This window comes from Anser cygnoides, chromosome 2 (assembly GCF_040182565.1).
Source record: "Anser cygnoides isolate HZ-2024a breed goose chromosome 2, Taihu_goose_T2T_genome, whole genome shotgun sequence".
Classification (NCBI taxonomy): domain Eukaryota; kingdom Metazoa; phylum Chordata; class Aves; order Anseriformes; family Anatidae; genus Anser; species Anser cygnoides.
Genome location: NC_089874.1, coordinates 35,023,306 through 35,036,040, shown reverse-complemented (window position 1 = coordinate 35,036,040; position 12,735 = coordinate 35,023,306). Strand labels below are relative to the sequence as shown.

Sequence of the window (12,735 nt, the reverse complement as noted above, 5' to 3'; positions counted from 1 at the left end):
ATTGTCTTATTATTTTAGTGCATTAAATAATATTCAGTTTCAAAAGTCATGAAAATATAGTTATAATCCCATAATATTTAAGACATATATCAGTATTTGTGTGATATGTTCATGGTGAATGTCAGTCTGGGTCACTAAAGAGCACTCAGCTGTATTTTTTTCCCCTTTCCTCATTTTTCTTTTATCCTTTAGCTAAGAAAACCTCTTTCTTTTTACATTAACGTGTCTGACTGTGCTCAACTGAGATATTTCTGCATATGTATATAGGGATTACTGAACAGCCATCACCTGTAACTACCACTTATATTTTTCACTGAGGTACTCTCACAGAACAGTGATTGTATTCTGCACCCGAACACAATCTGTCTCCAGTGGTTTGCACATTGAGTGGTTGACGTTCACCCAAAGAAGCTCTTCTGCTGTTGTCTAGAACCAGTGATCTCTTTTGAGAACATCTTTTTTTTTTTAATCAACACTGTGCTACTTTCTGTAACTGGAACTGCTTTCTGTTTCTGTCAGCTCCACAAGTATCTCTGTGCAGCCATCACCTCTTTGTTATCCTCCTACTTAAGGTTTTCTTTTCCCTAGCTATATTGCTATGTGGTCTGAGTGGGTTTGTTTCACACTACCTGCAGTACAAGAATTTTCCTCCTAGTGGCACCTCCCTGGTTTGATAGGATTCCTTCTGAGCTGTCAGCAACACGTTTATCAGTGCTTACTGTGGAAACAGCACAGTATTTCTGCTTAAAAGGGTTTTAGGCATTTCTGAGGATTCTCCATCTGTAGGTTTCTTGGAGGATGTTTAGGAGTGCTTTGTAAATTTACCCACTAACCTTTCTCCCACGCCTTTTTCGCCTTCAGAGACACCAAGTACAATACATCCCCTATTATTGACAGTAAAAAACAGGGGTGCCTGTAGTATCAATTTGAACAAAGTCACTCTATAAGTTTGCCTGGTAGCTGCATGGAGCTCAGTGCCTACAAGACACTGGGTTGAGGGGAGGTTCACCACTTTGGTAGGACTATACAGTAACTGTGTAAGGTTTTTTTTTGTTTGTTTGTTTGTTTTAGCAAGCACAAACACGTGCCTGAACAAGGGAATTTGTATGAGCCAGCAGCTGAAAGGACAGTGATGTGCCCTGCAGTAACATCACTGTTCTGCAAAGAGCAGTCTGCATGGGTTTTGTGGAGCCACCACCTCTGCAGCTCTGACAGCCTGCTCTGCTGAGGCTGTGTCTGCTAGGAAATGGGAAACCTTCTGGGACAGTCTAGTTCTTTTCTCCTGCAAGACATCTGGAATAGAGGGGGGAGAATAATATTGAAGGCAGACATCAAACATAACAATGCCTTTGCTCACCAAAAAAAAAAGTATATATCCATGTGACCAGAATATCTAAAATCTGTACTCATTGTCAGTAGCTATAAACATTTCTTCTTTGGCATGAAAGACTTTAATTCACTTTTAATTTATTAATCCAGATTTGTACCGCAAAGAAGCCCTACTTATTTTCATGTGAAAAATAGAAGGGGATAGTTCTTAAGCTGCAGTTAATCACCTTAGATCTGCTGAAGCTAAATGGAGGTTTGCCAATTTACACCAGCCCTAGCTAGGTTAATGTTGATATCAATCCGGAAGTTAAGTTATTTTGAGAAAAATATATTAAGTGAACTTTATATTGCATTTTATTTGCTTTTAGAAACACTAGATCAATTTTCACTTTTTTATTGTTGTTGTTGGAAGGTGGATGTATGTATCTATGTATAATTAAGTGGAACACTTAGAATCTAATGCTTAACCAGGCTGATCGTGACCAAAAGTATGCTAACTGGAGCTCTACAAACTCTTTTACCTGTTTCTTGGCAATGTCTTCTTGCTTCTTACCTCCTGCTCACGCCCCTCATGGATACAAATTCTGGAAAAGGTTTGGTTATATGGTTAGATTTTTAAGAGGTAAATGTGGGATTGTCTCCCAAAATGTCAATAAAGTATTCATCTTTAAATTAAGTTTACTTATGCTTATAAAGGTGCTGGAATTATTATTTGTGTGTATCTGTATAGATGACTAAGGCTCATACAGCTTTATTTATGCAGGAATAAAACAGCTGAACTGCATAGGTTAATTTAAAAATAATTGTGTTTATTGATGTTTACTGCTATAACACACGGACTATATAAATTGACATAGTACTGAATGACATCATTGGGACAGTGCATTCTGTTTTATTCTACAACTCAAGTTGGAGCATGTGTTGTAAACTTTATAAGACAAACTAAGAAAACAGCAACTGAATGAGATATAAATGATGTTTCCTCTGAATAAATTTAAAACTAGTACTACATGAGTTTTGATACAAGGTGAGCAGGAGGTAACAAATCCTGTAAGGCCTGTGATTTAGAGAAGAGCCAAACAACTTATCTTTTCTCATAATCAGTGAGTGGGCCATGTAATGGCACTTAAGATGAAACATTTTAAAAACTGACTTTAAACAAGATGTTGATAAAGCATGTAATTGCTTTGTGCAACTTCCTGATGTAGATATTAGTAAAGGTGAAAGGTTTAGTAAAGTTTAAGAAATAATTGAACGTTTGAATGGCTACTATTTGTAGTTATATTAGAAAAGAAAACAGAATAAACCACTATGAAGTAGTAATAGTATTGGCTAGAAATTTATTTCCATTGGAAGCTATTTAATTGTACTGCGCAATTCACTCTTATGCAGGATTTCCAGCATCTCTTGAAGCGTCTGACAGTAGCCACTACCGAAAATGAGATAAGTTTGAGAAAGTGTACTGAGACATTGCAAAAGGATAGTCTATATCCAGTTAAGATATTTGGTCACACATGTATTAAGGTCTATCAAGCTAAATCTACTCTTGAGTCATAAGACCTTGAGTAAAATTTTTAAAAAGCATCTAGTAGATTATGCTTTCTTCATTAGAAAATAGCTCTAACAAACATGTGCATATTACATTTTAGTTACCTTTGGGGGTTTCTTCAGGGAGCGTGCAGAAGGAACAGAATGTCCTGTTTTGGTTTTGTGCCACATGAGGAGCTTTGAATATATTAAATTGATTTAATTGATGCAGAGCTTTGTCCTTTCTCAAAATTTATTTTTCAGCAAAATATTATTGTTCCTTTGTTAAAATATTGTTTGTTAATAATTCGCTTGTTCTTCTTTGGAACAGGCAGGCAGCTTGACCAAACAGAATTCACTGTCAGCTGGAGGTAACTTGTCATTTTCCTTTTCGAGTAATGAGTCCAGGATTCCGTCATGGCTACAGTCTTCTGAAGACATGGAAAAATGCTCTAGAGGTAATGATATTTGAAGGAAGCTGAAAATAGCCTATTTCCTATGGCTATTTTTTAAAATGACAGTACAATAGCATAAATAGTAATTAGAGTTTTCTCAGAAACAAGAGGGAGGAACAAAGTAGTTGTTGGTTAACTGCCTACTTGTTTTCAAAAGGACTAGTGATTCCTGAATGTGGAGATTATCAATTTTGTGGACCTCTTAAAGGAACCTACATATTTCAGTATATTTTCTTTTATATATGAACATCACCTTCAATAGTAAAACTTGAACTTTCGTAATCTGGGTATTCAAAAAAGGGAAGCATCCAAAATCTAGTCATTTTAAAAGGACTAAATCTTTTTACTTAAAAGTTACCTTCTGCTTCCATGTTTTCCTAAAAGCATGAAAATCTTTCTTATGTTGATAGTGTCTGTATGCTGTATATCTGGTAAGTTTCTACCCAACGTTGAGCTTCAACGCTAACATAGAGGAGCCACATCTCTAACTCTGAATGGACTATTCTATCTTTAAGCCTATGGATTTGTTACCCCCTCTCCATGAGGAGATCTGACTAGTTCCAAACTGCAGTAATTATTGTGTTACTCTCAATTTTCTACAATCAGCTAGGATAAAATACCATGATCATTGCACAGGCTGTATAGATACATTTCAATATTTTGAGTATGAACTTGAAGAGAGAAGGATACAAGCATTTTTATGCAGTTGTCTAATAGTCTTCTTTTTTTTTTTTTTGGTCAATATATAACTTAAGCTAGCAACCATCAAAATAAGACTAACCTACAAACAAAAAACTTTCATTGCGTCTGTTACTTGAGAGCAACTGAAAATATTCTGTTGTTCAAAACAGATCTCTCCACCTGTCACACACATTTACTGGAAATGAACCAGCTGTTACAGAGCATGGATGTTCTTCACAGGACCTATTCAGCGCCTGCTATAAATGCTATGCAGGTTTGTTGTTTAAAAAAAAAAAAAGTGTTCCCTTGCAATTCAAAAAACAACCCCAAATCCTAAAGGATCAAGGTGTTTATTCTTATCTTTGCTAGTTTTATGGTGATCTGCATTAATTTTGTCCGGTGTGTTGTTAAAAGGTTGGACCTTTTGAAAGCCCAAAGAAGGAAAAGAGAACACATAGGAGGTGGAGATCCAGAGTTGTTGGTAAAGAGGCTAAAGGAACATTACAGGTAACTTCAATACTTTCAGTAGCCTTTCTCTAGATCTTAGTTATTGATCATTTCTCAGTGTAACCAGTTTAGGAAGTATGAGTCCTTTTGAATTAGTATCCTGTGCTGGATCATTTTAAGCAGTAATACATTAGACAAAACAAAAATATGTCCTCATTTATATCTGCAACAAGATCTGTACTAATTTCTTTGGGAGATTGACCATGTCTTTTACTATCTTTTCCATCTGCCTGCAATTTAGGGGGGGATTCTAGTAGTGTTTTATTTTTTTAGCAGTACAGATTTTTTATATTCTCCAGGTATTTTTGTGCATATTTGCCTCCAGAGGCCATACTGTTGGATACTAGGAAGTGAGTAAAAATAGTATATCACATCCTACAGCTCTCAACAGGCCTGTTTCATGGAATTTTGCCAAATCTCCAATTATGACATCTTGGGCAAAATTGTATCAGTGGTTTTATCCATTGCAAGCCTATTGGTAACCAACGGTAGTACTTCAATTTTTGATGTCTCCAACATGCAACTCTGATAGGGACAATTAAAAAAAAAACAACATTATTTGCAAAACAAACAAAAAACAACATCACAAATGGCTGTCCTCCTTACAGGTGCCTTCAGTATTTTCTGCCCCTATGAGACTGCATGCTTCCAATCCTAATTTATCTACAATAGATTTTGTAGAAGAGAAAAACTACTCTGATGGCTCTGAAACATCATCAGAATTTACTAAAATGCAGGAGGACTTATTTCACATTGCACATAAAGGTAAATGAAATTCTGTCATTCATTCATAGTTTTATGTCATCACAATTTAAATATTGATGTGACTTTTGAGAATGCATCCTATTTAATATTTAGAAAAATGCACAAAACGCCCTCCCTTCCTTTTATTCCCTCATGGAATTGCAAATGTTGATGTCTTGAGTCATTTGAAAAAAGTGGCTTAATCATCCAGTATATATATATTTTATGGAGGACCTTACCTTACTTAATGTACTAAAAACCTAGATTCTATTTGTTGCCAAAAGGTGAAAATCCTACAGTCCATTGCTGTAAATGCTACAGCAGATCATAGTCTTTTCTGTTTACATACATATGTGTGTATATGAGCACATGTATGTTTATAAATTCAGGCAGTTCACTGTATTTCAGAGTCAACATTTGTTGGTGATGCAAGGGTTGCTATGGTAGTAACCTATTTTTAGTGAATACATAAGAGTAAAATCATGTAAAGCAGCCAGAGGGGCAGCTTGACTGTTTCTTCTCTAAGAATCATTCTTCTTTAGCAGTACTTTGCGCTGTCACCCTCACACCGGAAACATTTTTACTATTTAAGTTATCTTGGTAAGGAAGGCACTCAAGCATGTATATCTGAAAGACTTGGAAGCATTGGTTTTGCCCCCTTTTGACAGGGTAAGGATCTGATGTTATCAGTATGCATTCTTTCATTGTTTTTGCCCTCTGGTGCTGATGTGTCTTGATTCCGTTTGGTAAAGAATGTATCTATCTTAGTAGTAAGCTTTATAAAGTCAATTATAATCAAAACTGATCCATGTTTTCTGAAAACAAAAAAGGGGGTGAGGGCACAGCTGGAAAAGTTGCTATCTAGTGGAGTTCTAGAAATCTCCTTCTCAAGATGATCGTAACTCAAATGTCCATGTCGCAAGTTTTGACTGGATTGAACCATGCATTGAGGGGACAATTGACTATGCACTATTTAATGCAGTTACCATTTTATTAAGAAAGCAAAGATATTTTTTCCCAAACTTGCTTTTTACACTTCTGGAAAAGGATAGTAAAGAAAACTTTTGCTTTAGCTTTTGATACAACTGAAATGTAACATTAGTACTTAATTCTGTAACATTTCTTCAGAATTTTAGTATACAACTTACTAAATGAAATACAAGGTCACTGAGGATTCTGTGTATGTCATCCACGTGTGAAAGGCTAATGTAAAGTAGATCATAATGGATACATCTTCCTCTTCATCCTCTGTGACATTGTTAGATTTCTTCATGTAGGGTAAGGTATGAAAATTATCTTTGGTAACCGTTTGCAGTGTTGAAATACACCTCAGGAGTATTTTCTTATAAGATTAAGTTAGGTTACCTGAGATATTCAGATATATACATGTGAGAGAGACATACGAGGTAATGACTATTCAGGCTAAGTCTGAATGGATGATTAGAAAAGAGAGATACCAGAGATTTCTTGTTCTTTACCCTTTCTATGCATCCACACTCAGATTTAGTATCTCCGTTTCCCTGGTAAATTCCTTGACAAATTTTTTGCATTGCTAGTTCTTGTGACTTCAGTACAAGGTTCGATTAGTCCCCCAGAAATCCATTAGTTCTGCAGTTATATGAATGTTCAAAGCCTACATAAGCAAATGTCACTTCATATTCCTCATAGTTAAAGAAAATATCAAATCTCTTTAAAAAAAAAAAAAAAGTGCATTCCCTTTGAAAAATCAGTGATTTTCAGCTTTCATGATCTATTGTCTTTGAATGTTCAGGGCTAGTAATATAGGCTCAGGAAGGAGTAGAAGGAGCACCATCACATTCAGGACCTGAGCCTTTCAGTCACGAAATCATCTAACAAGCTGAAATTTCATTGTACCCAAACGATATAATAGAACTCAACGCCACAGTTAACTTGTGGTGAAACTGCTAACCCTATAACTGCGGCACTGTATGTGCTATAGCTGCTTTCTTGATTTATTTTTTTTTCCCTTCCGTCTCCTTCCCCCCTGGAATTCTTAAAGGAATGTGAAGTAGAGTCATGGCCATCTGAAGATTCAAGCTGATTGGGGAACAAAGCAAGTGAAGAGCAGATGTGGTTAGTTAGCTTTGTTGCCATCTGTCACAAATAATCAAAGTAATTTTGACTGTGGCTAATATAGTCAGCATAGTAGCATTCACCATAAACATTTCTCCTACTAAAAACCTACTCTGTAACCTTGATTAATATTACTTGTTTTTAGTGACCTATCCAGGATCTCAAACTAAATTCTTGTTTCTGTCACCGTAAACGATGTTTCATTTAAGTTTTACATAACTGATATGTATACAGCAGGCTGTTTTTAACTTTCACTTTTTACAAAATGGTTCTAGTTTACTTCACCTTGAAGTCAGCTTTCAGCACCATATCTACAGAGAGAGAAAAGCTGAAGCAGATGCTGGAGCACGATGCAGCCTCATCTCCATCTGCACAAATAGTTGGCTTGAAGAATGCCTTAACATCTGTAAGTGATGTGCTGAAGTTCAGCAAGCTTCATTATTATCAGATACCACTTTTAAATTTTATAGTAATTAATTTCTGTTTCATAAGTGTCTGTTCTGTGCTAGAATTCGCAGTATTGAAGCATAAGTTATTATATAGGGTGTTGTATAAAGACTCTCTTTCCTAAATGCTAAAGGTGAAAACACTGAGGTCTGACAGATTTATTTATAGTATGTAGTATACCTGTATATAGTATAATCTGTATTATTTGATGATAAATATAAGAGGGCTGTTCTGTGACAATAAGTCTACTTTGTCTGGAAATATACACTCTGTTCAATCACTCAGTTCTAGCAGGTTGTGGTTTTCTTCTCCTAAGCAGCATTCAGGTATTTATTATGACTGGCACAAAATAAAGGAAGGAGGAGCTGAAAGCAGTCAGCTCTCCTTTCTATTGCACCAGAGTGTCATCACATTGTACCAAGACACTGAAAAACAAACTCAAGAATAACTTGCTTATATGGGCTTGCAACTTTACCTGTTAGTCATCTACAAGCAGCAATGGAGCAGTTAGAGCAGAGTTCTAAATGACAAAAGATTATGCTCTTTAAAAAGGTGGGGAGTTTAGGTTGGTGTACTTTGTCTAATTGTTTGAGACCTTGAAGGCTATTCATATTCGAATGTGTCAACCAAATAGCAATCTGGTTTCAGAGCAATGAAGACCATCATTACCACGCTCTTAAAAAATTCGGTCTATGTTGCAAATTCCTAATCAGAGGCACTCCTGACTCTCTGGCTATATGTGATATAGATGATCTTAGGAAATTGTTCAGTATAAAAATTGTTCGACTCCCTTTGTTTTACAAAAAGTTTACAAGTTTTACAAGTTTATAAAAACGTCCTTTGTTTTACAAAAGCTGCATATGGTTATAGATTTTTAGCTTGTAACATGTTTCTTTGCCTAGACCTGTAGAGGCAGTTCTATCTTTGTAGATTTTGGCGAAAACTGAAACCTGTTGCATAATAACTATATTTACTCATTTGTTTTTGGCTTTCAGATATTCCACTTCTGACATCTGGATAGGTGTCTCACATTTTTCCAGTGCTTTTTGCCTACTATTTTACATCAGAAAATCAGTTTTAAGACTTCTGAACTAAGTGAACACTCAGCTTGATTTTTTTTTCTGAGCAATGAAATTCTATTCGTCTCCATCCTCTAGATGTCCTTTAAAAGTCATGCTCTTAGCTCTTATCTGTTACTTAATAAGCCTTCTGTAGCTCGTCCAGATGTCATTTGTGAATGCTGGCAGTTTCAGCAGAGGTTAACATCTATATGAGAACTATTCTTAGCCCGTAGATCTGTAAAGCCATGATGCCAACAGAAATTTTCTCACCATGCACAGGAGAGATCCTGTAAGAGAAAAGAATGAGCTGCCTTTGAAGAGCTATGGAAGCACAGTTACGATAAACGTGACGCATTTGCAAGACTATTCTTTTCAAGAGAGTCCTGTACTGGTTACTTTGACTTGGTGGTTGTTACTAATTTGTTTTTTATTCTGTACATGTACAAAAAAATCAAACTCATTGGTTAAAAGCTATAAAACTTAAGTCTGTTTTGCCCTTATTAGCCTGACAGGCTGAAGAAAAGTGAACAGATAAAGTGCATCAAAAGACTTTTACAAAATTAGCATCTCTGCTTCTATCCTTGACCTACACACAGTCTAAGAAAAGTAGATAGTGAATACAGAAACGTTATATATAAAAAATAAATAGAAGGAAGAAAGCACAATAGAAGAAGGCTACAAGAGAAGGAAAAAAAGCACTTCACAGCATGCTATACAGGAAGGCTGTGTAAATTATTTTTTGCACTCATTGGAAGATGTGCGTATAACACGTAATATAGTCTGCCTGAACACTTGACACAGGAGCAGTAAATGCCTGTGTGTCGAATCCAGACTACACATATGTAAAGCCAGAGAATGTTCTTTCTCCCCTCCACCATCACTTCAGGCCTACTGTCTTTCCTGCCCTCAAGACCATATCCATCAGAAAATCAGAAACATTATTGGGACAAAATATTGTGTAAACAAGAGGGTTCTCCACATTCGGATTGCAAAGTGGGCAGTAGGTCTTCAGTATTGTTCCAACCATCAACAGGGTTTGTTTCTTCTTCTTTTTTTTTTTTTTTCCCTACCCAGTTCAATAGACACAATTAAACAAAAAGGGAAAATGTGTTTTTTAAGGGCTGTAGGACCATCCTCATTTCTATACTGGATTTATTTAAAATGATGATCTTGGCTAGACTTGTGTTGCAGTACAGGAACTATGACTCAGAAGGCTTTTTTTTTTTCATTTTATGGTTAAAATTAGTAATGCAATTTTTTTTCAGAGGCACATTTTCATTTCAGCAGGGCTGCATTTTCTTCCTTCAATTCTACTGTGACTAACATATGGCCATCAGATGCACTCAGCACAAGTAACTAATACCAGAGTTTGCAGTAGAGTTTTTTTCTTCTTACCATTTCCATTATAAGGGCGTCAGGACACAAATTCTAACTGTTCTTTGATACAGTGGTAGAAAGAGTTGTGAAGTTCTGCATTCTGTAGAGAACTCCTTGGAAGATGTAGATAACCCTTGCCAAAGTCTACTTTGGCCAGAGGAAATATTTCAAAATAGTCTAAAAATACTTTATTTGGAATACAGTATAAACAGCCTGCTATAGTAGATATTTGGCATCTAGTGAAAAAATCCTGGGACAAGAACATCACAGTGAAATCTTTTTTTTCCATTCCCTTTTGTTACGTTGCCAGAAAGCTGAAACCAAACACTTAAAGACACTTCTTCTGCTTCTGGGCAAGTCTGACAGTCTGAGGAGTTGCACAGGTCTTTGAGACTTTGCAGGATAAACATGCACTAGATTGTTCCTCAAATTCCTACCCAAAGTTGCCTCTTTCTTTCAGCTCTGCATCAAACCATCCACAGTCTGTCCTGTGGTCCTGTCGTGGAGTACATTTCAGGTGTATCTTAGCAAGAAGATTCTGCTCCACATTGCTCCATTTCCATCCAGCCCGGAGGAATGCAAAGACAGCTAGGTGGAAGAGACCTCTTCTGTATCAGTTTTTAAAGCAGAATGTGTTAAGATCAACAGTCAGAGCAGTCTCCACAGCTCCAGTTGGTGCAGCAGAAAAATAACTACACTTTCTGGTTCTCTTCAGGAGGCCAAGAAACAAAAACTTGTATTCCTATTAGTAAGGATAAAACCACATTTCCTTACCCATGTTAGTAACCCAAGCTTTATATGTGAAGTCCCTGTGGATGATCAGAGGGCTGGGACATCTCTCCTATGACGAGAGACTGAGAGAGAGTTGGGGTTGTTTAGCCTAGAAAAAGCGGCTCTGGGGAGACCTCTTTGCGACCTTCCAGTACCTGGTGGGGGACTACAAGAAAGATAAGCTGACTCTTTACCAGAGTGTGTGGTGATAGTACAAGGGGTTTAAAACTAAAAGAGGGTAGATCCAGATCAGATATAAAGAAGAAATTCTCTACTACAAGGGTGGTTGAATCCTGGAACAGGCTGCCCAGAGAGGTTGAAGATGCCTCATCCCTGGAAGTCTTCAAGGCCAGTCTTGATGGGCTTTGGGCTTTGGGCAACCTGGTCTGGTGGGAGGTGTCCCTGCCCATGGCAGGGGGTTGGAATTAGGTGGTCTTTAAGGCCCCTTCCAACCCAAACCGTTCTGTGATTCCCTGGCTGACAGTCACCGAGAAGAGACAGGAAGCTGCCCCCAAGCATGCCTGCCTTTCAGGGGATAAGTAAGCATCCAGGAATTGTAGACATAATTAAAGAAGCAAGGAAGCATCTGAAAAAATACACTGTAACCAACAAAAGAATCCCCGGTTTAAGGGAAGAAATAAGCTTGCAGCCAGGACAATTTGAACACCCTAGCAGAGTGGAGTTCAGTAAAACTCTTGGCTCAGACTAATCCTCAAACACTGGGCTTTTGTGTCTTTTGTGGTTCCAACTGAGTATGAGGGAAAACCCACCTCACCTCAGAAAAGAGTTGCCCAAAAGACCTTAGTGTGTCCAGCTGACAGCTGTGGCTGGAGGAGTGCTGGCCAGCTATTTAGAGTGTGTGTTGTTTGAATTATCCCATCTGAGAGACAGTAACTGCTTCTGTGTGACCTCCTGCTCCATGTCCATGCAAAGGAGAAGTTATGTTACCATACATGACTACCTGTTGGTCTTGCAGTGTTATATATACTTGTGATACTCTGAAGGATGGCGTCCTTTTAATTCGCTAGAGTGCATTGGTTTCTGAAATGGAATGAAGAATGGGCTGTTTCACTGTCAGTATCTGTAGAGATTCATTTTTTAACAGAGTAAATTTTTAAAAATGCTTACACATAATTATAAAGCAGTAGAATATAAAATAGTATTGCTGTACAATGTTAAAATACAAATGTAGTACAACTGTGTAAATACAAATGCAGAGTTTTAGTTATTAATATCTTTCTCACAAAAAAAAAGAAAGAAAACAGAGCTAAGTTGCTGTAGGTGTTGCTAAGTATTTTTCTTTTTATTTATTTATTTATTTGTAGCCATCTCCAAACCACACAGAAAAGCTCTGCCTTAGAGCATAATCATCATGTCCAGTGAAATTTGCCCTCTGCCATTTCTGGAATTGTCTCCTGGAAAACAATGTTTGTCGTGTGCGAGGGTTGTCTTTCACTCCCAGGCTGCATTCTCAGTTCATGCCTAGTACAGTAGCACCATTGCAATTGGGGTGCAGCAGTAAAAGGAGAAGATAACTTTGTCTTCCAAATCAGTCTGAAGTAGTCGTATGCGTCTGTTGGTCGAAGGCGAAGGGAGCTGTGAGAATATCAGGTTGATGGGAAAATCAAATGGTTTTGGGTGTAACAAAAGTAAGAATATTGAGAGAGATTAGTTTGGAGATAGGACAGAAGGAAAGGAGCTGAAAAGAAAAGAGATGCATAAAATTAATTTTTAAATTCTTA

The 12,735-nt window shown here is 37.0% G+C and overlaps 1 protein-coding gene across 7 annotated transcripts in view; it reads left to right on the top strand.

The window, feature by feature from the left end:
* OSBPL3 (oxysterol binding protein like 3) overlaps window positions 1-12,735 on the top strand; it is a 91,521-nt gene that overhangs the window by 53,037 nt on the left and 25,749 nt on the right. For all 7 annotated transcript variants that reach the window (XM_048070294.2, XM_048070293.2, XM_013171876.3 and 4 more), the window contains 5 exons: window positions 3,188-3,314; window positions 4,163-4,266; window positions 4,407-4,499; window positions 5,108-5,264; window positions 7,613-7,743. In XM_048070294.2, coding sequence (XP_047926251.2) covers window positions 3,188-3,314; window positions 4,163-4,266; window positions 4,407-4,499; window positions 5,108-5,264; window positions 7,613-7,743 — 612 coding nt within the window. The remainder of the gene's footprint in view (window positions 1-3,187; window positions 3,315-4,162; window positions 4,267-4,406; window positions 4,500-5,107; window positions 5,265-7,612; window positions 7,744-12,735) is intronic.